The sequence below is a fragment of the Gopherus flavomarginatus genome, chromosome 4, assembly GCF_025201925.1.
Source record: "Gopherus flavomarginatus isolate rGopFla2 chromosome 4, rGopFla2.mat.asm, whole genome shotgun sequence".
NCBI classification, from domain to species: Eukaryota; Metazoa; Chordata; order Testudines; family Testudinidae; genus Gopherus; species Gopherus flavomarginatus.
Window position 1 is genome coordinate 17,660,780 of NC_066620.1, and position 26,731 is coordinate 17,687,510.

The 26,731-nt window shown below is 41.4% G+C and overlaps 1 protein-coding gene across 3 annotated transcripts in view; it reads left to right on the forward strand.

Moving 5' to 3' along the window:
- Nucleotides 1-378: 378 nt before the first annotated feature.
- The window catches only part of MEIS1 (Meis homeobox 1), a 131,833-nt gene continuing 105,480 nt past the window's right edge, over nt 379-26,731 (forward strand). Inside the window, exons 1-6 of one of the 3 annotated variants that reach the window (XM_050952167.1) lie at nt 379-1,212; nt 2,856-3,082; nt 4,764-4,905; nt 5,335-5,385; nt 6,125-6,175; nt 7,474-7,620. In XM_050952167.1, coding sequence (XP_050808124.1) covers nt 1,201-1,212; nt 2,856-3,082; nt 4,764-4,905; nt 5,335-5,385; nt 6,125-6,175; nt 7,474-7,620 — 630 coding nt within the window. In that variant the 5' untranslated portion in view covers nt 379-1,200. The remainder of the gene's footprint in view (nt 1,213-2,855; nt 3,083-4,763; nt 4,906-5,334; nt 5,386-6,124; nt 6,176-7,473; nt 7,621-26,731) is intronic. The other 2 variants (XM_050952166.1, XM_050952165.1) reach the window with 2 other exon arrangements.

The following is a 26,731-nucleotide window of genomic DNA, read 5'->3' on the forward strand; positions in this document are numbered from 1 at the left end:
GAGTACTAGCAGTGCTTGCAGGACACTGGGAAGAAGGATGGATATTGTATCTGTGACCATTGCTCCTCTCTTCTTCGCATATCTCATGTGAGCCATCTCAGATCTTTCGCAAAGGCTGTAAACAATGACCCCAAAAATGTCCCCATTCGGTGTGAAAAGGGGACAGCAACAAATCCTGCCCCCCGCAAAACAAAACAAAAATCCCAGCCCTGCAGTACCCCGTAATTTGGCCGGCAGCAATAAACTCAATTTACAGGGAGCTCTTAAAATAGCTAATAGCCCAGCCACACACCAGAATTACAATCTATTTTAGTAACTGTAACCCTGTGTGTGTGTGTGCTGTTAATTGAACGCTTCTGCGGCTCGCACAGCCTCTTCGCTTGCATCTCACCCAACCCACCCCTGCGCTGGGAGCCGAGTTGATGCAGCCCAGTGCATTGTGTAAGACGCGACCTGTTATGGCCACCACTACTTCCGGGTTCCAGCATTCTGGTCCAAATCCACCTCTCCGCCTGTGCAACACACACTTTACACACGCACGGGGGACTTGCAGCAGGCAGCATCGATCGTGGCTCCTTTAAGACAAACTCAGACAGACATTTTTAACCCTCTTCCTCTAGCCTCTCCCGCTGCAAAGGGGGAAAGGGAGCGCGCGAGCGAGATCTGGTTAGGAATTAGGACTGATTCAAGAGCAAGCCAGCGCTTAGACCTCCGTGTATTTGAATATTAACATTTGAGGTGTCCAGAGCACTGGAAGTACACACAGCGGATCATCATCATTCATTCACCACCTTGACAACCTCGCCTTTGATTGACAGCTGGAGTGGCAAAAAGCCATGAGACTTGGTAGTTGGGTTTGAGGGGCACTTTTTTTTTTTAACCAAAAAAAAAAAACTGATTTGGGGAAAGGATATTTGCTTTCTCCCCGCTGCTGTCTTGGAAACGAAAGAGGGAGAGTGAGAGAAAGAAAGAAAGAGAAGGAGCGCGAGTCTCTCTCTTTTTTTTTAATGCTGAATTATTGTATCGTTGCTTTGAGATCCAGTAAGCTGAAGATTTTCCTCGATTGCTCATATTGCTGGCGACTCTAAGGGATTTTTGCATTTTGGGGGGTTTGGGGGAGAGTTTGCGTTTGTTTCTTTTCACACTGGCCTTAAAGAGGATATATTAGAAGTTGAAGTAGGAAGGGAGCAAGCCAGGCCGATGGCGCAAAGGGTACGTATTAAAAAAAATGGAATTTAAATGTGAAATAATATTGAAACGTGGCTAACAGAGACGCTGCGAAAAAGTTTTTTCCCCACCTCTTCTTTAGCTCAAACCTATATATATATTGCCAATGTCTTGATTCTGTCAATTCCTATCACATACATCTCACTGAAAAGGCAAACTTTCTGTAAAGTAATGACATACTGCCATGTAACTGAAAATACAAGTGTATGTATTTATCAGTATTACAGATATACTGCTAAGAATACAATGTCGTTTTTAAGTCACCAGTGTTTAAAATATTTAACTAACGTATCTTTGAACATTTTAATATGTTAGTGATGACATACATCTTCACTTTTCAAAGGTAACTTATTAAATTTTAAGTAAACATAACTTTTTGCCATCACAAATGTGCTGTGCTGTAGTCAGACTTTCATTTTAAAATAGTTGCATATTTAAATTTGAAGTAGGCAGAAATAATATGCACATATATTTATTATTACTATTTGGATGCAATACTAATTTTTGTAGACTTATCAGATAAATTGAAATGCGATGAAAATATTGTGAGGGTCAATTACAATGTAACGAATAGAGTTTTTAAAAGAAAAACGACATAACATTATGTTTGTTTGCAATAATTTGTGTACGGTCCCTCAAAGTACAGTTTGTAAAAGAAAGTTGCTGTACTGACAGACGTGCCTTTACTTTTTCAGTTCAAGCAATTCTCCGTGTTTTTTTTAAACAACTTATTCACACTTTTGCTTTTAATAGGTTAAAAGTGGCAGTTTTCCCTTATCCTTAAATACCACTTTAACTTTCGGTTCTTAATGTTTAACAAAGAATATACTTACAATTCAAAACTTTCAGTAGCACATGCACACATCTGCAGCAAATCGACATTAAAGTAGCTTGTATATAATAGCTGTAAACCAAAAATTGACTCTTTTGTTATTAAACTTTGGATAACATCAGATCATTGATACTTGTGTACTTCCCTTCTTAACAGTGGGAAGGTTTAAAACAGGATATCTTAAAACTAATTAACTGCTTTAACTCACGTTTTCCCTCCACATGGGAATTCCAGATTTTCAAATTGTGCTGCAATCATTAGAAAAAATGTATCAGCTTTGGTCTTGCATCTAAACTGGTGCTTTACATTTTTGTTAAAGAGAGTTTAATTTATAATTTAAACATTAGAAAATGCTTCACACTGGGACAATTTACACACAGAGACACACAGAGAAATACCTTAAACCAGGAGCCGGTATTAATTCACGTGTTAATAATAGGTGTCCTCATTTTAACTTTTGCTGTGGAGACATAGTGAAGCAGGCAACTTTTCAGCAACGTGTTTATTTTGAGCGTCACTCCAAAGCACCCTACGCTGCATTTACCTACTTCCCTCCACAAGGATGCTTTTCAAGGATCCAGAATTAATCCGTTTTGAGGGCCTATGGGGGAAATGTATTTTTACGGATCTTCACCCTCTCCCCTCTTTTTTTTTTTTTTTTTTTTTTTTGGTTCTGTTTATTTTAAATTCATAGATTTACCACTGCCCAATCCATGTGCTGGAGCTTCACCAAGTGAAAGACTCTGGAACGGCTACGACTGGCCTTCTGACCCTTTTTTCTTTGTCTGTCATGCAGTACGACGATTTACCCCATTACGGTGGGATGGATGGAGTAGGGATCCCCACCACCATGTATGGGGATCCTCACGCCGCCAGATCCATGCAGCCTGTTCACCATCTGAATCACGGTCCTCCGCTGCATTCTCATCAATACCCGCATACTGCTCACACCAACGCCATGCCTCCCAGTATGGGTTCCTCTGTCAATGACGCTTTAAAGAGAGATAAAGATGCCATTTATGGGTAGGTAAAGCTGGCATCGGGTTTATTAGTTAAGATATGATTATTCCCTTATTTCCCTAGCTGGCGAAGGCAGAAGTAAAAGTCATTGAACCTCAGATTGTAGGTAAATTCTTGTGACTCGGGCTACCATTATAATTGCATGCACATTTTTGGGTGGATTTAAAGTTTTCTTTGCATCACATTATGCTCGGCATATGATTCTCCAGTAAAGAAGATTTACTTTCTATGGGGGCTTGAAACGGATAAAGGTCATCCATAGGTAGTATTCAGTTCAAATATTATAACTTGCCGTGTGTGTGAGTGTGTGTACACGGAAAGACACTTGGTTGCATAAACCTGGACTATTATGTGGTTTTGATCACAACTTTTAAATATAAAAGACCTAAACTGTGAGCTTAAAGAAAATTAGTCATTAGTGTTGTGATCAAAAGGAAAGATTTCCGTGGTACAACCTGCTTTGGGAGGTAAATCTTTTGGAAGAGTTTAGAAAGAATATCTTGAACTGTTCCATTCTGAATAAAACTTTTTAACTTTGTTAATATATAATGCTGTATTAAGTAGAAAAATTCGGGTTTTTTTCTTTGAGATGTGCACTGTTTTGTAGCAGCATTGGAGGCATCTCAATGCGGTAACTTATAAAACAGTTTCTAGGCCATTGCATTTGGAACTGATGGGTTACGTTGCTCCGCGGATATCTTTAAAAACAGTTCGCGCATATTAAGTTGAAGTGAACTTTAAGATGCCGTTTCCCCATCTCGCTGAGAACAGCGAGCTTTGAAGCAAAACCATCCCATTATCCAGTTTCTTTATCTCATTATCCCAGATCTGTAGGATTGGTTTAAAACTCCATTCCGGATTCTCTGGAATAGTTATGAAACCTGGAAATTGAACGCATTTTGTAATCAAATAAAATAAAATATTACATTTTCAGTTGAGCTTTTATAGCTAGTAAATGACTTTAAACTTCTCCTTAAAAGTTACTCCAGCTAGCAAAAATCAAAGCACTTGGCTTATACGTTTCTAAGGCCGGTATCATCGTGCAATATTATACAGCAAAAAGAGGGGTGAGCAGCGCCTCTGTTGAGTAACTTGCGGGGGGATGGGGGGATGATGACCCAAATAAAAGCGTGCTCTGCCAACTGAAGTGAATGTAAATGGATCGCTGGATCGCTTGTGCTACCCGAATTGGGGCATCTCACTGGCAGTTTGGCTGGTCTTCGAAGTTAACAGCTCTCATTTTGAACGTTGTCATGACCGATGCCAAGGGGGATTTGCACGTTCCACACCCGAGTCCAAAGAGCTGGGGTTTGCCTGTTTTTTTTTTTAAATCCAGCCAGTCTTCAACTTGAAGGGGAGCTAAACCAAAATAATAAGAATTTTAAAAAAAAAGAGGAAAGGAAAGTTAATTCAAAATGGCTGCTGGAACCGCTTTGGTTTTATTCATAGCAAATGTTAACAATTTCTCTGGCCAGATATGCTGAAGCGATCATCAGATACAGTCCATGGCTCAGGGCCTTCGACTTCAGGTCTCTCGGTTGAAGGGTAGGTGAGCTATGATTGGGGGAGGGGTGCAGCTGGGGTGGTGGTAGTGGGCTTGCTAAAAGATCACCTTGGCTGTTCCTCCCCCACTTATTCTGGGACTAACCATTGTCTTGTTTGTGACCATTGTATTTTCTTTCAGACACCCCCTGTTCCCTCTTTTAGCACTGATTTTTGAGAAATGTGAATTAGCTACATGCACTCCCCGGGAGCCCGGGGTAGCGGGAGGCGATGTTTGCTCCTCAGAGTCTTTCAATGAAGACATAGCAGTGTTCGCCAAACAGGTCAGCAAAACCGTACTGGGGGGAAAAAACCTGTAACATAACAAGAAAATAAGTCTCCCTTAAAAAACCCACATTCATAGCCTCCCCTTCCATACTGCCAGAAATAAACCAATATAGTCTCGATTGTACCGTCTCAATAAATAAATAAAGAATATATATATTTTAAACTTTGATTGTAGGGATGTGCAGCTCACGCAAGATGGAGCGTAGCTAGATAGATGTAACTAATACTAAGGTCTGTGGGTATTTTCAGTGCATTTGATTCATTTGTTTAAGTGTTTATATGATGTACTAAATCTAACAGTCAGAGCTTTGAAGGAAAGGTTACATAATGGACCCGACAGTGTAATGAAGCAAGCAATAATAACGTCTGCTTTTTTCTGTTTCCATATTTCAAATCTTTTTTTCCCTCCCCTTTCTTATATTTAGATCCGAGCAGAAAAACCCCTATTTTCCTCTAATCCTGAACTGGATAACTTGGTAAGAGTTAACAGCGCTCTCTTTTATTTCTCTGTCCTCTGGGGAGAGGTGGTTCTAGGCTTTGACAAGGATTTGGGGCTCTAAATGGGAATTTTCTCGCGTGGATCTTTTTAATTACAAGTCATGCAGTGTGGGAATTCCGTGTTAAGTAAAATCACATCACGAGGTACATTAAAGCCTCATCCAAAGGAGAGTTTGGGGTCTTTGTGGCAGATTTGCCTGCCTGAGCGGTGCATGGATTTATTTACGAATGTGTCAGAGTACTTGAGGTCTCCCTATATCGCCCTGCACCTTTAAAATAGCTTTATGGGAAACGTAAACAGTGACTATGGATAGAGATGAATAGTTTAAGTAACCGACCTAAAATGAAGTCAAGTTTTTTTTTTAAGGATAAACAAATACTTTGCCTCTGCATTAGGAATATTTTCTGCAAAGCGAGGGTCAGACGATGTTGCAATAGATTGCACTTTTTGAAGGAGATGTTTACGATCCGTATAATTTAGCTACTTCATTGCAATAGGATTTTTTGTTAACTCTAGCTCGCTTCTTGTTAAACAGCGTACAAAGCCACTGCTATTAAGTTTTAGTGTTATTGCCATAAATCAAAACAACTTTTTTATTTACTACTACTACTACTACTAAAAAAAAAGTGAAGTTATAGACTACAGCAGGGGCAGCTATGGGGAGATACTGAAACTCAGGGATGAGATAGATGCCCGTGTTGTTTGTGTCTTTGCAGATGATTCAAGCCATACAAGTATTAAGGTTTCATCTATTGGAATTAGAGAAGGTAATTTTTTTTTCTCCCTTCCTCCTACGTTTCAGTATTGCTGAAGTTCAAGCTTCTGGTAAATTTGCATAAATGTCTTTCTGTCTGGTAATTAGTGTCAAGACCAATCTTAGCGTCCATTTCTCTTCGCAGTTTAATTACAATTTCAGCCTCTAAAACCTGGCTCACAAACGACCCGGCCTTGTGTTCATGTTAATACCTTGCTGGCTTTGTATAAATAGTTGTAGTTCTGTGTATTGCAGATGATATTCTGAATGTTGTTTGTTTGTTTCAGCCACGCCTTGGAGATTGATTGTTTTTGGTGAAGGTGCTTTGTTTAGTTTCAGTTAGTTTGGTCGAGATTTTTTTTAAGAGCCATCTGCCGGTCACAGTCAGGGCACAGATTGTCCTGTAACATTTTGCAGAGACAAAGCAGGGTTAATAATTGTGTCAGTTTCTTGATTCTGTGAATGCTGTACACCTCTAAGCTAAAAGAGAATATGCAGGCTTAATTCTGTTTCCCTCCCTATTCTGGATATCTCAGCAATAATAGTATTATTATTAATAATAATTAATAGCAATATGAACGCAATGTGATTCAAACTAACATTCAGTTGAACGCACGTTCTGGTTTCCAGTGGATTTTTATATGTAATTGACAGCTGGCCTACAAGAGAATCCCCTTTCTCCAATAAATAAACATTTCGAGAGGTTTTTAAATGGTCGAAAAGTTTCTTTAGAACCCCCAGCCATTTCATCTAACCATCACAGGCAGGTTGTTTTCACTGTACATGAAAGATGTTAAAATATGCCCATTAATATTGGAAACTCAAGAACAAATATATTACAGTGATTTGGGGTTTAAGATCGTGGATGCCTATAATGTATTTCAGTATAGTGCATCCAGTTGGTTTTTTAAAAAAATCCCTTTCTCTTTTCATAGTATTTGGAAAGGTTTTATGATGAAATAGCTGGTTGAAATTAAATAGTTTACCTTAAATGTCACCCATGCAGGTCACCTCTCTCATGGCCACAGCTCCGGGAGCAGATGAATTTAACACGGGTGTTGAATATGTTGTAGCCTGTGAATCATCTTGTCACTGTCAATTTTCTGGGATATCTCTATTTTGCGAGGAAAGAAAGTTATTCCTAATTCTGGATGTGTCCAGAGGTCTCCGGGGGACAATTGCTGTGTGTTCCCCCCATTTAGAACTTTTGATGTCACAAGGCTGGGGGAAGAGTTGGTTGATTGCACTTGTCAATTTCACTTATGTACTCCTGATTATATTTTCATTTTTTTTACCTCTGTCATAATGTAGGTACACGAATTATGTGACAATTTCTGCCACCGGTATATTAGCTGTTTGAAAGGAAAAATGCCAATCGATTTGGTGATAGACGATAGAGAAGGCGGATCAAAATCAGACAGTGAAGACATAACAAGATCAGCAAATCTAACAGATCAGGTATGATGATCTCTCCAGTGTTGCACACGCTGAAATTTGTATGCAGATCGCTTGCTGGGTCACTACGCCTCCTTTTATTATTTGCATATGATTAAGTCCCTTTTAGATAAATTTCCATCGAAATGAAAATTTTTGAATAATGTGGCTATTATTGCTTCATTAAGGCTTGCTCCCGGATTCGACCTGGCGAGATGAGCTTGTAAAAGCATTGCCTGCAAACTTGACCTGTTTCTTGTCTCTTTTAATTTTTGTCTTTATTTTATTTACCCTTTATAATAATAGAAGTGTTAGCCGTGAATTGCAGGCTTCTGGATGCTTGGAAAGGAATTGCTGAAGCCACTTAGAAAAATAATAATAAAATCCGAGATAGGTGGTCCAGGGAAGACAGAGAGTGTTTGAAATCTAGCAAATACTGGCTATTTTCCTCCTGTCTCTACGGTTCATTAGTCTGTCTTGTCAGTTTTCCTTGGCCGAGCGCTTTTAGACCTCAGTGAACATTGCTTTGTGCACAGCCTGCCTGCTGCAAGAGCGCCCATTTTATTTTACTTAATAGAAAAATAAAACCAGACCAAGGTTTTAATTTATTTTCATTGATCTTGTAAGTTTTTCAAACTGTCTCCTTTAGAAAAAAATACAGTTTAGTGGCTTTTAGGATGTCTGTGTTAAAGCTGGGATAGACCAAACCATAGAGGCTTCTACACCCAATGTGTGCATATAGTGACGACTTGTGTTAGCTGCTTTCCTTCACTGGCTTGTAGTGTGATTTTTTTTGGGTTAATTTCAAGAGGTCACCAAAGCCAAATCAAGCTTCTAAAACACTAACGTGGATGAGCCTTGGCGTTTTGAGCTCCTTGTTGTGAATTTTAATGTTTTAATGGTTGGTTGTTTATTACCAGAAATAGTATTTGGCTCAGGGGAAAAAAAAAACCAACAACTAAAAACTCTGATCTGGTTCCTATATACAATTCTAGGTGTAATGAGGCTGACTCTGGAGGCTTCCTTTTGTTAAAGCAAGGCGCAGTCAAGCGGACAGGAATTTTCTTAGCTGCTTTGCCATTATCAAGAACACTGTCAACCAGGAGTTATTTTATAGATTACTTACAAAAAGGTGCACTATACTTCAGCTTTGGTATTAGCTCAATTTTTTTTTATGTACGAGAAAGAAGCAAAGATTATCGGACTATTATTAATGTAGCGGTAGAACAGAAGAATGGTTTGACTAAAGGCATGGACTTGCAAGAAACCCAGTGTTTTTTAATTATACTGAGAATGTAAAAGCTTTCAACTATTTCTAAATGTTAGCATGACTCTCTCAGCTTTTGTAATGAGACATTGGAAACAAGATGGAAACACGGGCGCTGCTTCTGTCTGGCTGACTTGCATCCGACCTAACTATTCTAACGTTTAAAATGAGGGAACTGTTAAATTCAGATCTAGATTAGGAAAACTCGGATAGCTGCTGTTGAATAAAAATTGTAATCCAACAAGTCTAACTAGAAAATGGGTTTCTAAAAGCTCTGGAGTGCTGGGTACATAAAGCTATTTGAGCAAATTACAAGAATCGCTTAGGGGCACGAAGGAAATCAACACTTTAATTGCTTCCAAAATGAAGATTTATACCCCCTTCTCCCAACGAATCATTATTTTATTAAAGTGAAAGCTAAAGAAATGAAGTTGTAGTTTGGGGTGGGTTTTTTTTTTTATAAGGCTGAGGATTGATATAAATTCATTGCGCTCCCGTGGTAATATTCACCTTGTGCCCGCTTGTTAGTAATTTACCTTCAGTGTGTGGCTTGCAAAGATTGCAATCTAGATAGCGAGGCCAAATTGTCTTAGGTTGGCCAAAACAAAAGTTCGTGCTTTTAACTTGGGAGTTGTGGTTTCACTGCTTGTATGCGATAGGTGTGACATGTGAATGTGTCACCTCCGGATTGCCCCATTTGGTATGTATTTGCTTCAGAAAGTTGAAGTAGGTTGGAAGGAGAGGGGGGATGCTTTCTGGTCTTTAATTCCCATCAGCGTTAGGCTGTGCAGAGAGGCTGTGGGAGGAAAGCGGCACACGTGTCTTTTGCCTTTCCTAGACGGAGTGCAGCTCAGAAGTTGCGAGGTTCCCACCACGGTGGGGCAGCGTCCGCGGGCGCTGGCCGGGACGAAGAGTTCGATCGGGGCTGTGCTGCGCGTTAGGAACGGGGGAGGATGACACGAGAAGGGTCCTTCTCCCTTCGCCTGTGAATGTGGCCCAGCCAGTTTGAAACCCGTGTTGTTGTCTGCGTCAGGCTGTGCTGACAAATGCCGATCCCCTTCAGGTGTTATGTGAGCCGGAGCTCCTAGTTATCTAATTAACCCCTCTGTCTCTAGAGCCCTGCCGAGGTTCGGTGGAGCCGCCTTTTGCCCTGCGAGGGAGAGCCCGGCGCTTGGAAAGCTGTCCGCTCTTTGCGGCCACGGGACGGGCTCAGCCTCTGGCACCAGTGAGTTTCCTGGTGCGAGGAAATCCCCTTGGTCATTCTAGTGTTGCCACTAGAGTCAGGGGCCTGCCACTGCTGCATCCCACTCGCTGCTGTCTTCCCGCGCTCCCTCCTCCGGAGACCTCCAAAGCCCGGGCGTGACATCCCTGGGACATGCTTGAGGGCTTGGGTCAGTGCCTGCGCCCTCTTCCGCTGGGCACTGGCTAACCGCCCCCCAGCACACGAGCCTTCCCTCCCCCCCAGGCCCCGCGGCCGTGCTGCGGGGTTAGGGCTGCAGGCTGGAGAGGAGAGCGGCTGGGGGGCGGGGGTGCACTAGGATTACGGAGAGGAGAGGAAAGGGGAGGGGGCGCATTGTTGGAACTAGGGGCAGGCGGGTTGGAGAGCGCGTGTAGGGGGGCCCTGCGGGGGGAGAGGAAGGGGGTTTGGGGCACACTGGGATCTGCGGGGGGAGGAGAGGTGGGAGGGTGTGGGGGCGCACGGGGCCCTGCGGGGGGAGAGGAAGGGGGTTTGGGGCACACTGGGATCTGCGGGAGGCGAGAGGTGGGAGGGTGTGGGGGCGCACGGGGCCCTGCGGGGGGAGAGGAAGGGGGTTTGGGGCACACTGGGTCCTGCGGGGGGAGAGGAAGGGGGGTTTGGGGCGCAACTGGCCCTGCGGGGGGAGAGGAATGGGGGTTTGGGTTGCACTGGGTCCTGCGGGGGGAGAGGAAGGGAGGTTTGGGGGCTCACTCGGCTCTGCAGTGGGAGAGGAAGGAGGGTTTGGGGCGCACCGGGTCCTGCGGGGGGAGAGGAAGGGGGGTTTGGGGCGCACCGGGTCCTGCGGGGGGAATGGAAGGAGGGTTTGGGGCGCAACTGGCCCTGCAGGGGGAGAGGAAGGGGGGTTTGGGGCCGCACTGGGCCCTGTGGGGGGAGAGGAAGGGGGGTTTGGGGCCGCACTGGGCCCTGTGGGGGGAGAGGAAGGGGGGTTTGGGGCCGCACTGGGCCCTGCGGGGGGAGAGGAAGGGGGACTTGGGGGCGCACTGGGCCCTGTGGGGGGGAGAGGAAGGGGGGTTTGGGGCCGCACTGGGTCCTGCGGGGGGAGAGGAAGGGGGACTTGGGGGCGCACTGGGCCCTGCGGAGGGAGAGGAAGGGGGGTTTGGGGGGGCAACTGGCCCTGCGGAGGGAGAGGAAGGGGGGTTTGGGGGGGCAACTGGCCCTGCGGGGGGAGAGGAAGGGGGGTTTGGGGGCGCACTGGGCCCTGTGGGGGGGAGAGGAAGGGGGACTTGGGGGCGCACTGGGCCCTGCGGAGGGAGAGGAAGGGGGGTTTGGGGGGGCAACTGGCCCTGCGGAGGGAGAGGAAGGGGGGTTTGGGGGGGCAACTGGCCCTGCGGGGGGAGAGGAAGGGGGGTTTGGGGCCGCACTGGGCCCTGCGGGGGGAGAGGAAGGGGGACTTGGGGGCGCACTGGGCCCTGTGGGGGGGAGAGGAAGGGGGGTTTGGGGCCGCACTGGGCCCTGTGGGGGGGAGAGGAAGGGGGGTTTGGGGCCGCACTGGGCCCTGTGGGGGGAGAGGAAGGGGGGTTTGGGGGCGCACTGGGCCCTGTGGGGGGGAGAGGAAGGGGGGTTTGGGGGCGCAACTGGCCCTGCGGGGGGAGAGGAAGGGGGGTTTGGGGCGCAACTGGCCCTGCGGGGGGAGAGAAAGGGGGGTTTGGGGCGCACTGGGCCCTGCGGGGGGGGAGGAAGAAGGGGGTAAGTGGAGTCAGGAGGGGGCAAGTCTTGGGAACAGGGCCCGGTTCCTGCGGGGACCGCGCTAGCGGCGAGTGGGTGAAATGGAGCTAGGGGCCGCTGAGCGTTTGCCCAGCTCTGCCCGCTTGTCCCTGTGCGCTCGGGCAGCGAAACGCCACTTGAGGAACCGGAGCGAGTTTGCGGCTGGACTCGCCAGTGGAAAAGGGAGGGAAGCGGGCGAGGTTCCCTCTCCCTCAGGCCGCGGGCTCTTTGCTGGCTTGCGCCTGTGGACTGGGGGCTGCGCGCGGAAGAGGCGAAATCCCTCCTGTCCCCGGGAAGGTAATAAAAAGCAAACCCTTGAAATGCGCGTCCAGGGGCGAGCCTGCCTGGAGAGGTTAAAGACGAGCAGGGAAGCACACAGCGCTGGAGCCAGCCACCGTGCTGCTTGGGTTAATTATCCAATGGGGGACGAGGGAAATGGTTGGATTTAAAAGGTAAAAAAGTCATCGGGGGCGTTTAGCTGCAAATTGGTGTGTGGGTCACTCAGCCCTGGCTCTCTGTGCTCGCCCCCGGTGTGAGAGAAATAAGGGTCCGCACCCAATGCTCAGCACGGCCATACGGGACCCAATAGGCTGTTTGGGGGCTTGAGAAGCTGCAGCTCAGTTGTGGCTTAAACGAGGTCACTCTGAGATGCTGCGATGAGCGTATGGGGGCTATGACATACGTTCAGGCGATTTATTTTGTTTGTGCCTGGGTTGGCACTGTAAGGCAGCAAGATAGTAAAAGGGTCTCTTTGTCAGGGTGATTTTTAAACGCAAGGACTAGGGGACATCTCTCTCACTTCCATTGAACTGGCTAGATGGGTGGGTGAAAAGGTTTTACTTCTGCCCTCCTGGTCTGTTTACAAAAGTTTCCAGCGCAGCAGCAGAATGGTTGGTGCTCAGATGTGAGATGATTAGATGGAAGTTACCGTCCAACTTCTTATTTTCGATGGTTGGGCTGGTTAGTTCTTGCTCTTATTCATGGAAACATGTCTAGAGAATCCAAGGGGGGGACTAGTTTTAGACCCGCAGTTCTTACTTTGGCTAATTAATTTCACTGGAAGTTTTTGCCCTAGTAAGAACTGCTGTATCTGGTCCTTAATGATTAGATATAAGGTGTTGACTGCTTGACACTGATCTGGATAATTAGGATGTGCCTCCAAGTTCATTTATTGGTCTGTACCTTTTGGAAATACAAGTTGTGTGCTGCTTTTGTTGCTGTTGTGGTTACTCCGTGAGTAGGTTATATTGCCTGGTCAGTTTTGAATTCAGAAATTGAAGTACATATACTTTTGAGAGTAATAAATGAGTTAGTATGTAAAAGCTTTTATTATGGATTTAATTACATTTTCTTATACTGTGCAGTGTAAAGATTTTTTTTAAATATTGTTTTTCTCCTATTTATTCTTTCCTTATAGGCCCCTTAGTGCTAGTGCTCTTAAGTCTCACCCTTAATGGACAGCTATGACACTAATGCTAGATTTTGCAAAGTAAAGCCCCATAACACTAACCATTGTTCGGTGATTTAACTAGCTCAGTGGCAATAGGTCACTAAAACATCCCTCTCCCACAAGAGTGACCCCATTGCCTGCTATTATGGAACCCGTAGAGTTGTTGTTTACCATTGTTATGATTCGCAGAGTAAAAGGCAGTTGTGTTTTTTCTTGGAAGAATTAAACTCAGGATCAGCAAGTACCCTTGTCTTTAAAAAACCTGGTTGAAGTATTATGTTAATCACACAACTTTCAAAATAAACCATTTAAAATCATTAACTCTCAAACATTTGCAGTTTAATGTTTTTAATGTTTGTTATAGCCCTAAAAGATTTAAAACCCAGCTGTTGCTTGGTGTTGGTAGGAAAATGATATAGTGCAACTCCACACTATAAAACAAAAGGGTGTCTGTAGTCGCATAATAGAAATTCAGTTTCTTAGTTTAACATATTTGGATTACCTATTACTATGGGTTGTCAGCTGTAAAGTTACTTCACCTTGGCTCTCAGGTACTATAACCTGAACTGTAAAAGATTATGACATTTACCTTGCAATAATGTGTATATAGGTACCTTTTATAAATCAGCTTTTTAAAAAGAACACAATATAAAAAAGAAGCTAACACAAATTCAAATAAAGTACTTCGGTAGTAAGTGATAGCTTTTATTGGGACAACAGTATTTTCTTATGTAAAATAAACTTGTTGAACAAATATAAAATACTAAAGTTTGATTAAATGACCATTTAATCATACACAAGCCAATTATGTATACAGAACATTTTAAAGGAAAGTTGGCAATCGGCCAAATTCCTATAAGGACTAGCAGGGAACTGATCAAAAAACGAACATGAAATAAGACTTCCTGTAAGAATGTCCATAATTCAACGTTATTTGACGCCACTGTCAGGGAAATTGTTGAAGGATAGTAAACTGATAGTAGAATCTCAGTCATTTTTGTTACAGTCTTAAATGTTTTCAACTGTGGCATTTTAGATAGTCTCTTTTGGATTGTACTTTGTCATATTTATAATAAAGCTACTGTTGTATTTATATTGTAATAGTTTAAAAATACGTATCTTTAAAGAATTTGTCTAAACAAAGGGCAGTTATGTAGTAGCTTTTTTCCAATTTGAAATATTATTAAAAGCAGCATTCTTTTACAAATGAGTTATAAAATAGGATCATTATATAGAGTATCTGATAGTTGTCAGGCTATCTAGAGCAAAGACACATTATGATTAAAATAATTCTCCAAAATATTTTGAATATATTAGTTTTAGTGTGTAGTAGATATCAAAGCAATGTGCCTTGGAAAAAATTAACTACTGAACTATGTTATTGTATTTTTACCTTAGGTTAATTTTTGTGGTTAGCCTCAAATCATGGCTGTTAAAAATCTACTTGAAGCTGAGACTGTTACTGTCTTTGATATACATTTGTACTCAGATACTATAGTGATGGGCACCAATATAAAACAGAGAGTAAATAAAATGCAAAATGTATATAACTGTATAATAAAAATTAAGGTAACCATAAAGATCTGACATGAACCCAATACATAATAATACTTTTAAAAAAGAGAAAGAAAGGAAGAAAAGAGAGAGAATATAATTTGTCACTCTGATTTGAAATTCCACACTGGGCCTGAGTACCCTTTTCTGCTCTTGTATAAATGATTTGTTGTAATATTTAGGAGCAGTTACAATGTCTAACTTTTGCTGCTGTTTATGGATGGATGGGACACGTTAATTACATCCAAGATCTGCTGGTGTATATTCAGAAATGTAATTGAAATGTTGTCTATCAAAATAAGACTTCATGTCATACACGCTAAGGCATCCAAATACTTTGTTAAATAGTGATGAGAATTAATATTTTTATTATTTAATGTATAGCTTCTTTCTAGATTTAAAAATCTTTTAGAAAAGAAAAATAGAGTACTAAGTGGCAATGATTGACCAGTTCATTTTGTGTAATGGACTTAAGGCCCAAGCCTTCCAACCCTAACTACTAAACATAATGCATACTATGTTCAGCGGTAAGAGTTTGCATGATCAGATCCAACTTCTTGTATAGTTTTATTTTTCAGAATTAAGCCATGTTTGCTATAAAAACTTAATTTGAAATCTTGATGAATTTGTTTATGCAACATTTCTAAATCAAATCCAGCCAAACTTCTTTCAAACTTTAAAAATATATGCATCTATTTTTAATCTTTATTATAAATTATTGTGAGCATACCAAGACGTGCCCTGGCAGACATGATCTCTCTCTCTGTGTTTGTATATATATATGTATGTGTGCACACACACCCGCATTCTATTTCATGATAAAGTTACTACATTCACTGTCACTCAATGGTGCACACATACATTGTAGGGAGAAAAAAAGCTTTACATTATTTCTAACCTTCATAGCTGAGGGGTTGATTCTTCCCTCGATACTCATACACAGCTACCAATAAAGTTAATGGGATTTACGCACACACACTGAAGGGTGAACAGAGGGCTGAGTGAGCAATATTAGTGCTCTTGACTTAAAAAAAAACCAAATTACATCACACTCAATCAGAATGAGTAACCGTAGCTCTTACCAATAAATGCTGCTTTAAAAACAACTTAAAGTTTAATGAAAATCCCATAAAACTTATTTAACGTATGGAATCTTTTTCTGATTTCTTTTTTGTTCATTTGAAAAATTAGCAGAGTAAATATTTAAATTTTGTTAATATATTTTTTTCCTGTTTTTTAAATAAATGATGCATGCCAATTATGAAGACAGACGTTGTCTGTCTGGATATTTAAATTCTTGCACATTCTTAATTCCAACCTAGAAATAATATTATCTTTACAGATGATAGAATGCAATACAATTCAGTGCTATCTGTTACTCCAGGCATGTTAACTCTGTTTCTTTATGCTGGTAATTTATAACCAACATTGACTCCTATGGCAGTTTTCAAATTTAGTTTTGATATTGGTTTTTCTCCAAATGTAGCTGTATTGTAAGAAAGTAACTTAAATAGTTACTTGTAATAGTTTGCCTATTTTTTGTTTTTTTGTTTCTTTTAAACATATACTGATTAACTAGGTTGTGTCTATCTCACCATTAAGACCTATAGCATGAATTAAAGATAACATGCTGGCTGTAACTTTGAATTTCCTTGTTTGTATTTATGTGCTCTTCTGTTTTCTTTTATTTTCCCCTAAAAGGAGAAAAAGCTTAACCCAAACTCAGGAACGTAATTGGAAGTTAAATTTTTGCAGTTCATTGTACTTAGGTCTGTCTTTCTTTCTTTCTTTCTTTCTTTCTTTCTTTCTTAATTTAGGTGTGATCACTGGAAAACCTCAGTTCAGCCTATCATGTCTAGTTAGGGTAGTTAGAGTCTGGCATCTGTTAGTGTGTGGATTCTTGACATGTTAGATCCATATCAGCTTCCTCAGACTCAACTTTTCTTGTTGTGTGTTGCATTTTTGGGGGGCGGGGGTGGAAAAGGGGGGACATTAGCAGGTAAAGAGCAAGAAAGTGTTTTCAATCAAAGGCCTATGTGCTTTGCATATTATTCTGAATATGAATTAACATATACTATAGCCAAATATGCTTTTATGGCTGTAATTGCATTCTGGAAATAGAGGTTTATAATAATAGATCAACATAGTCTTAAAAAATATCCACTATTTTCAAAATTAATGTGACACTGTTTAAAATAGAAATTTGTCCTAACTATAGTTATAGAATTTTTTAAAAAATAAATTAAAACAAACAGGTAAAATTTATTCCATGAAGGCTGCCTTTTTCCTTCTAAGAGACAGGAAGTAAGAGAAATTAGGCAGGAACAAATTCATTTTTGATCACACTCTGCCAACCTTACTTGTGATTAACCAGTGGAACAAGCTATCAAAGGAAGTGGTGGATTCCTCATTTCTTGAGGTTTTCAGATCAAGACTGGATGCCTTTCTGGGAGATATGCTTTAGCCAAACTCAGATTATTGGCCTCAGTAAGGGAGTGATTGGGAGAAGTTTAACATCCTGTGATAAACAGGAGATCAGAGTAGAAAATCTACTTTCATCCTTAAACTGTATGAATCTATGGGCTTGTCTGTACGAGGACTTTCAGGACTGGTCTACACTGAAAAAATTACGTTGGCATAGCTTCATCTCTCTGGGGTGTGTACTGACCTAATCCCTGGGGTACACAGAACTAGGTTGATGAGAGAATTCTTCTGTCAACCTACCTACCATCTCTTGGGCAGGTCGATTACAGACAGCCAGAGGAGAGTCCTTCCTGTTGCCGTAATAAGTGTCTACACTGAAGAGCTACAGTGGCGCAGCTGTAGTGTTTTAAGTGTAGATATAGCCTCCAATTTCATTTTAACTTTTAACTAAAGGTATCAAGTTTGAGTGTATTAAACCCCTGTGTAGATGCTCTCATTCAGAAGTGAAGTGGCCTTAATTCACTTCATCTTAATCCCCTTTGAAGAAAGATTAAGTTAAACAAAACTAAGGGCACTTTACTTCTGAATAAGAGTGTCCACACAAGGATTAATGTTCTTTAATTTCACACCTTCAGCTTCACACCTTTTGTTAATTCATCTTTACTTTTCCAAATATCCCCATGTAGATATGCCCTGCGCTGAGTAGAGCTTTACTTTGCAAGTAGTCTGGGAACCTTACCTCAAAGGTACTACTCAGTGTGACTAAAAATGCCAGAATATAACCCTTTGTGAGTAAATGTGTATATATAAAGTATTTTTCAGGTAGGTCTGAAAAATACTTTATACTCTATGTGTGTGTCTGTATTAGTAAGTATTTTTCAGGTAAAGGCAATTTTGTTTTCAAATTAAACTAAAATGTATAAATATATTCAAGTTATGTGATGCCAAGGAATTTCAGCTGGAATTAGATAAACTGCCCGTCCTTTCTGAGCACAGCATACTCTAATTTCTGTTCCATTCCCTGCTGCTGTAGGAATACAGTGTGTCAACCCAAGCTCTGGAAGGCACTATGACTCTGAGGGATATCTCTGAGTCATAGTTTTTCCCTGTCTGCTTCCTTTCTCCTGCTTAGCTATGCTGGCCATTGAGTAGAGATGTTGGAGCCAAGGTCTCGCTTGTTCTCCACCCAATTGCTCTGGGGAGACGGTGAGCCGGAGAGTAAACCTGCCTGTTCTCATGTGTCTGCATTGAAGAGCATCAACTGATGTAGCTAAAAAAGGGAACAGAGATTAGAGAGAGAGAAAATTTCTCAGTGAGGTAACCCAGATTACCTATCTTCTGTTGAAATTCCTGGATGCTGACTGGCAATAAAAGAGAGAATTACAAACTGAAAACAGAGCTGCCTGAAAAATAATGCTAAAATGTATATTGAAAGCTACTTTAAAGTAAAAAGTTTCAAGTTCAGTTGTTTTCTTCCTATCCTACTTTCTCTTGCTGTTGTTACCATGAAAATGGGATAAACTCAGACATGGACAGTTAAAGTATTTCAGCACTTTTATGAGCTTCTTAAATAATTTGTTTCAAATTGCTAGTACATTTTTTTTCTCTGTTTACCTATACCGTGCTTTACCTGGCCGGATCCACTGTGACAAAGTGAACAGGACTGTTGACATTAATAAACAATACGCTCAGAACTGTGTGTAGGGTTAACTGCTAGGAAAGGTTTTATTGGATGGAACACCTATAAATAACTACCTTTCACCCCAAATCACCAGGTTATTGTGTCCGCTTTTCGAAGAGATTTTGCATGAGAAAGTTTTCAGTGAACATAATACCTTTTTCATATACACACAATATATAATTATATTGACATGCTGTAGTTATACTTTTCAAATAGTTTCTTTGTGAAGTGTGCAGTCCAGTGCCCAGTGTAGCAAATAAAAATACTCCCATGGACATCAGTGAGCATTGGCTCTGGCCTTAATAGTTCATTTTCAGATCAAGACTTATTTTAATGTAAAGCAAATATGTGTGTAGGCCCTCTTTGCTGAAGTAACCAGGTCAACAGTGTTTCAGCAGTAGAGGCTTAGATATTCGGTGGGTTAAAAGAACAGTCAATGATAAGTTTTTTAAAAAAATATTAACAGTAAAGCAATGGCTGATGACATCACAGTTAATGTACTGTTTTCAAACACCTGAACAAAATGAAACACAGTGGTATTAAATCCTGCCATTCAGGGTTAATTTAAGTTCTTCTGCAAGCTTCTCTCATATGGATATGGTATAAATGCCCACTTATGCTCTGACTTAAATTTCTGGCCCTTAATAAAGAAAATTATTGTATTATGTATAAAAAGCTGCATTAATGCAATCTCCTGCCTTTATTTTAACTGTGAAATTTTAACTTTGAATTTTAATTGTATTATGTTTTTGCGTTTACTTTTCTTTCATTTTTAAAAAGAAAAAAATGAATTTCTCATGCTATTTAATACTGGCTTTTAAGCGGTTCCAATTCCAATGAGTCTTTGAAGTTGTTGAAGGAAAGGCAGAGGAAGAGTGAATTCAAACTTTTGCTATTACTATTGTTTGTTGGTAACTTTTTCAAGGCTGGGTTAACAGGAAAGTTACCTATGTTGTGATGGTTGGATCTGGGCAAATGGAAAAGATAGAAATTTACAGCTGAATTGTGACTCTCCCGGGGCATGTGGTTGGAGGGGAGATGGTGTGAGTAATCCTACCCCACTCTGCTAACTTAGGCCTTGTCTGCATTGGGCATTTCAGACAGCAACGTTAGCACAGACAGGCCGAGCTGAAATTTGCACCAGTACGGTTTTCACTGCTTAGAACCAGAGATCAGGGCAAATCACAGCGTTGCCTGTCTATACTAGAAGTATGCAGCGAAGGAGAAAAGTCTTTAACTCCATCCTTGGTATCAAACAACACCCACTCACTGTACTGTTAAAATCTATGGGGATTTCCCTTATTTATAGTGGCATATGAGGCAGCACCCTAGGGTAGCCAAGTGGCCTGTTTTCGACCAGAAAGTGCGGTTGAAAAGGGGACTCAACAGTGTCTGGTTACTGTGAGCAGGGGAGGCGCTGGGTCATAACTCATGCCAGCCCCTATTCAGCCAGGGCTGGCCCCTACCTGTGTAGGACAGCTGCAGCTCCCAGCCCTGGCTCTGCAGGCAAGTTTCCCCTGGCCTGGGTGGTGAGTGGGAGGGGAAAATCAGTGAGAGACAGAGGGTAGGGGGAAGAGGAGTGGATGGGGGCGGGGCCTCAGGGATCGGGGAGGTTCCGGCACTCCTGCTGGAGTGTCCAATTTTTAAATATTACCAAGTTGGCAACCCTAAAGCACCACAGGTGTGTTTTCTTAAATGTACAGCTATCACTAGCTGTGATCTCATCAGATCTCACAAGTTAAGGATTGGATATCGTCAATCCTTGGATAGGAGCTCTCTAAGGAAGACCCAGGTGCTACTGGAAGGAATGCTAGCAACTTAGTTAATCTTGCCTCTGATTCAGAATTGAGTCACTGTCTCAGCCTGATGCTAAGAAGCTGCTGCTGTAGGTACTGATTTTTGGAGGACACGTGAAATTGTGGTCTTGATCGTTCATGTTGTTAAACAATTCCGGGGTACCATGCAAAAGAGAGTCACTTTGTATAAGCAGTGGGTTGGTCAAATTCCAATTTGGGTCAAGTGGCAAAATCTCGATTGCTTTCTCTCTTATTTCTGTTATGTGTTGTTTCTGTGTGCTATTAAACAGTTCATGCATTCTGCCTTGGAGATGACTTCATTTCAATGGAGAGTGAGATTCTGACAATGATAGAGCCAAACGGCTTAATTTTCCCAGGTCTAAGAAGTAACACATACATGTGGACCATGACCCATTATATTTATGCATAGTTTTTGTCATTGAAAATCTGGAGGAGGTCCTCTCCATGACTTTTGTTAAGGGCCAGAATAAGGTGGTGCTCATGTCCAGCAAGTGCAACAGCAGTGGTGTGGGGTTTTGTGCTGTTATGTTCAAGTGCCCAGTCAGGATTTGGCCCATAGTTTGTGTGGAATGATATGGAGACATACCTATGTGTCTTTGAGCACGCCACGTAACCACTCTATTCCTCAGTTTCTCCATCGATGAAAAGGGATTAACAGTACTCACTCAGGTTCATGGTGGGGGTGGGGGGCTTGTGTGGCTTAATGTTTGAAATCCTTACCTAAAGATGCTAAATGACTACAGTAATAGATTATGTTAAATGTTTAATTATTGTACTGCTGGATTACAGTCAAGTTAACAAGAACTGTTCATTCACTCTGTGCACAGTTTAAACCTTTGAATAATATACCTGAAGCGAGGCAATTTTCATATATCTGATATCTTGGTATCACAGGTTATTTTGCTATATAGACACAGGGCATAAGTGTAGCTGGTTTATGTATGGGTATGCAAGGCAGGGATGGGGCAAGGAGAATCTTCTTCTCATCTCATCTCTCTTCCCCGCTGCACTTGTATTGCAAGAGCTGGTCATAGTGGCAGTCCTAGCACCCTCTTGAATGTAGGAGATGCTCCATATTAGTGTCATTGCCCATTCTAGCTGCCTCAAAAGGGGCCGGGACCATGCTCTCATCTGTGCTGACTCATGCAATTACCCAGCATGGCAGGGGAGATATGCACTGCATCCAAGGAGAGTGGGGTGGAGTCCTTCTCTTCTCCTGAAGAATATTAAACATATTTTATATTTTGCATTGTAACTTAAATGAGTAAAATCAGTAATTGGCCAGGAAAATGAAACTCTAAAGACCAAACAAATGCGTAAATATCAATACCAAATGTAAATTTTGTTTTAGATACAAAGCAAAACCATTACTGCAAGTGATTTTTGTTGCAAATCATTATGAAGTTGAGCAGTTGACCTGCTAAAGGATTGGCCACAAGCGATGGAGAATCTGAATTGTGGAGATTCCAGTTTGTAAGCCCTCTGGAGATAAATGGACAGTGTGTTTTGGAGTGCATGACTTCTAGAGTGCTTTGAAATGCAGTGCTGCTAGTCATCTTTATGCTTTCAAGGTCAGCAAAACATTTTGCCCTCAATATGGCATTTTACAGGTATGTAGTATAGCTTTGGACAGAGGCATAATGATAATCAATCATATTTGCTTTCATAACGATGGAATTACTGTATTTTTGAACAATCTGGAGATGAAATAGTTTTTTATTGCGTTCTGATCTGTGATAACTATCTTAAAATCATTTCATAGTTGTGACATCAGCTCACAGTTCATGGCTGTAGTGTAACTATAATGAAATATGGCTTCTAATCAATAATAGCCAGATTCTGATACCCATACTCATGCTGAATAGGACATTAATCCATGAATAATCCCACTGTTATCTATGAGATTATTCATGGATTAAAGTGCTACTCAGAGTGAGTAAGTATATCTGAGTTTGCCCCAAAGTTTGCAGTATGTAAAGTATTGTGATGTTGCAACCACACCTCCCATAATCATACTTTTTTGTAACTTTTCTAAGAAAGATTGCAGTGCTAATTTAAAATGTGGTGTCTTGTTACAGAAAATATCCAGGAGATTCTTTGGCAGCGGGTGGGGTGGGGTGGAGCGGTGGAAGGGGGAATAACAGAGAGAAGAAGGTAGATGTTCACATTGTGGATAAGCAGAAAGGTGTTTTTCCTTTTTTATAGTTTTGAATTAATCAGCACATGAAATACTTAACAGCAGAACTGTAATTGTCTTGACAGACATTGGGTCTGATGATCCAGAGTGGTGCTTAATACCCTTCATTCTTTCTGAACTTGTGTGTGATCAGCCCATCTCAAGACCAGGCAGATTAAATTAGTGTTGTTGGCAGAACCCATGTGTGTGACTTCAAAAACATTGTCTGGAGTTGAAGTTTCTAGTGAGAAACTACTTTTCCTTGTGTTTGAAAAAAGGGCAGAGATTAACAGTATTCTCTACTGAAGATAGCTTTTCTCAAACTGAAGAGACAGTAGGTTTACACTATTGTAGGTTCCCCTCTGGCTGGAAATTCTACCTTAAAGTATATTATGTATGAGAGAGAAATCCTGCATCATGATCAGCTCATCATCGACAGGTCATCATCATCGACAGGTCATTCTATAATTATTGTTTACCTCAGAGGTAATATTGAGGTATGGAGCAGTGTCAACCAATTGAAAGGCATATTGTGATTGATTTCGTTGCTCCACAGATTTCAGGGGTTTTGGTTAAAGCTACCCCACATTGCAGCCACATGGACTTACAGATGAAAGCAGAAATAAAACATAAGACTTAAACCTCTGCCCCTGAGCAGACCTTTGACTCCCTTACCACAACCACAAGAGGAACTTTTGGGTAGCCTCTGAGTCAATTTTTCGTCTCTCTTGCAAAAGACAACTTGACAATGCACCATGACCATAGTGCTGTGAACAGTAGTGACCTTAAGATTTTGCAGTGGGCAATAAAGAATTCATAGAGGGTCTCAAAACTTTACTGAGTGGCTTTATGTACAGAGATGGGGATGGGAGTGGCCTCTGGTTCAAGAGGAGTAGAGTCAACTGCCTGTGATGGAATCTGTGCATAGGAAAGAGCGCACACACATACGTACATCTTCCAAGGTCTTTAAAATAAGGTGGAGGTCTGGACCTGATAGAGGTTTGTTTGTGTATTTTGGTTATCTCTGGCCTCCCTCCCCCCCCGCTAGTTTTTTAACTTTAATGCCCTAAGTAGCCACATAAGTACTCAGAGTCCTCTCCCTGCTAATCTTACAGCGATGTAGGACTAATAAGTACAATAACAGAAAAGAGCAGAAATAAATTTGCTAATTTAAAAATAATCTTTCTTTGCTTATCAGTCTTCCATTGGTTTCTCTTCTTTCACATCCCACCCATTTGGTTTATTGCTATTTTCTTTTCTTTTCTCATTTATGCCTGCTGTTCTTTATTTTTTATTCTTTCCTTTCTTTGAAAAGTACCATCTCCTCATTCTTGCTTTTATAGTCACCCCATTCTTGACCCAGCTGTCCTTTCGCTGTCTTTCCCATGTCACATTCTCTTCTTTGTCAAATCCTAGGCCCATTGTAATAAGTGGCAAAACTCTCATTGACTTCCAGGACCAGGACTTCATCCTCTATCTTGCTTGCTCTCACCTGTGTACATTTTCTCTCCACCATCTTTCATCTGTTTCTCTTTCATAATAACATTCTATTTATATAGCACTTTCAGTGTTGCAACACTCTGTGATATATACATGTTAGAGAGTGGTGATACCCTATTTTTAAATAAGAGGTAACTTAAATAGGAAGATTGTGACTTGACCAAGGCTACAGATGCATCCCTGTCAGAGCAAGGATCAGTATTCAGGAGCCCCAGGGTGCTTTCTGCTTCTTAGTCGAGTAGGCCTTGTCACCTCTGTTAAGTTTCCCTTTGTGGCAAAGTTATACTGGCTGTGCAGCTTAATTTTAGGCTTGCCTCTCCAGTGTACCCCATTTTGAGGAATATTATTCATTTTAGTCTCCAAGTTACCTCCATTCCATACGAACTTGGTCTCCTCTTGCGCCTTCTGTTAAAATTGCTAGCATCTGAAATAGTCACAAAACTGAGGTTATAGAAAAGTTGTTTACACCAAAGGAGGGAATCTCAAAGTATTTTATGTTTCCTGCATCAATCATTATTTTGTCCCCCTCATTTTTGGTCTTTATCACACATTACATTTCCCAGTTGGTCTTGGCAAGTTGAAAGGTACGGCTGTGGGTTGCCAGTTGGCAGCCTGAGCCCCATAAAAAGCTGCTCAGATAGCACAATCATCAACTAGTCTGGGGTCCTCCCAGAAAATCAAAAGACTTGTGGTTGTGGTTTTCATGGTCCCCAAACGCCAGCACTTGGCAACTGTATGGAGGACAGAATAAATAATGATTTTTTTTAAAGTAAAAAATCATCAAAACAAACTTTCAGCCCTAGCAATTGGCATATATTTTTAAGGATTTTTCCCCAATGGAAAAAGTTAGAAACTTTTTTTTTTTAAATGAAAGAAAATTATCTTGTAATTACCTGGGGTTCAAAAATCAGGTTTAGGTAAGGCCTGTGTGGGTAGTGAAGACCATCTCTGCTTATCACTTGTGCTCAAGGAGAATCTAAGCTGTAGCAGTATTAGGGTTAATATCCTCTGTTGGCTGCAACCACTAGAACAGTGGTTCTTAACCTATTTACCATTGTGGCCCACAAACGTGTTATGTGGACTTCATCCAATATTACCTGTATGGCCTTGAGGATGTCACATGGGTGGCAGCTGTGTGCTGATTGGGCTGCAAGTGGCCCATGGGCAGCAGGTTGAAAACCACTGCACTAGAAGGTGATTCTCTCTTTCTCTCTCTCCAGCAGCTGTGATATTCGATCCAGTCGAGGTCAGGGGGACACAGATAGATATAACAAGCAGCCTATTACAATATAATAGAGAGTGCATCCTGATGGGTGGCTGATAAGTTGAGCTCCCAGGCGGTGGATACCATGAAGCCGAACAAGACATTGCTCTTGTTAGGCATCCCCCTGTCTGAAAAGACTATCCTATAATAGACATCAAACATAACGAGCACACCCATGTTTATTAGATGATTACCTCCAGTAGACCACCTTTTTTTGTCAGTTCATTGAGTGATTGGTCAAAGCATGTTTTCTGGACCTCATTCTTCATCTCCTCTTTATTAATCATAATAATTTGTACAGGGGTAGCACCTGGAGCTACAGTCACGGGCTAGGACTTCATTGTGCTAGATGCTGTACAAATGCTTTCTGAAGTGTTTAAAAAAACAAAAACACCCCAAGAGAACAATCTGTCACCAGATATTACCGTTAACAGGAAATATAGCTCAGCTATATTGAATGCTACAGTAATTGTATATAGCAATACTTAAGCAAATTATTAATTCAATATACTACCTATATTTGTTATTCCTACCTCTCTGGTCAATAAGTCGTGATAGCCACCTCAACAGAAGTCAATATCTGCTTGTGAGGCTTCTTAAAATGTCATCTTTGCCATAATTGTGCTGCCATGCCAGCTGCCTTCTGACACTGGCGGAATTGCAGCAATATTGAAGCAGCCATGGTCAGCGAATGTAAGTGAATGTTTCCTAAAACATTTGATTTCTGTCCACTTTACAGTGTTTGTTTTTCATCCTGTACAGCACCACACAATGAAAATAAGGGCATAAAATGTCTCATCACATTCTACAATGTATATATGTGTGTTATGTAAATATGTGTGTAATATATATATGTTGTCAGCTATATTATGACTCATGCATAAGTCCAAGTAATAAAGGGCTGTAATCTGTAATTATACATGATTTTTGTGTGTGTGTGTGTGTGTGTGTGTGAGAGAGAGAGAGACAGAGAGAGAGAGAGACCTATCTCTGGTATATGAGTGTCACTGTAATGCAGTACTTGCATAGTATTTTTAACT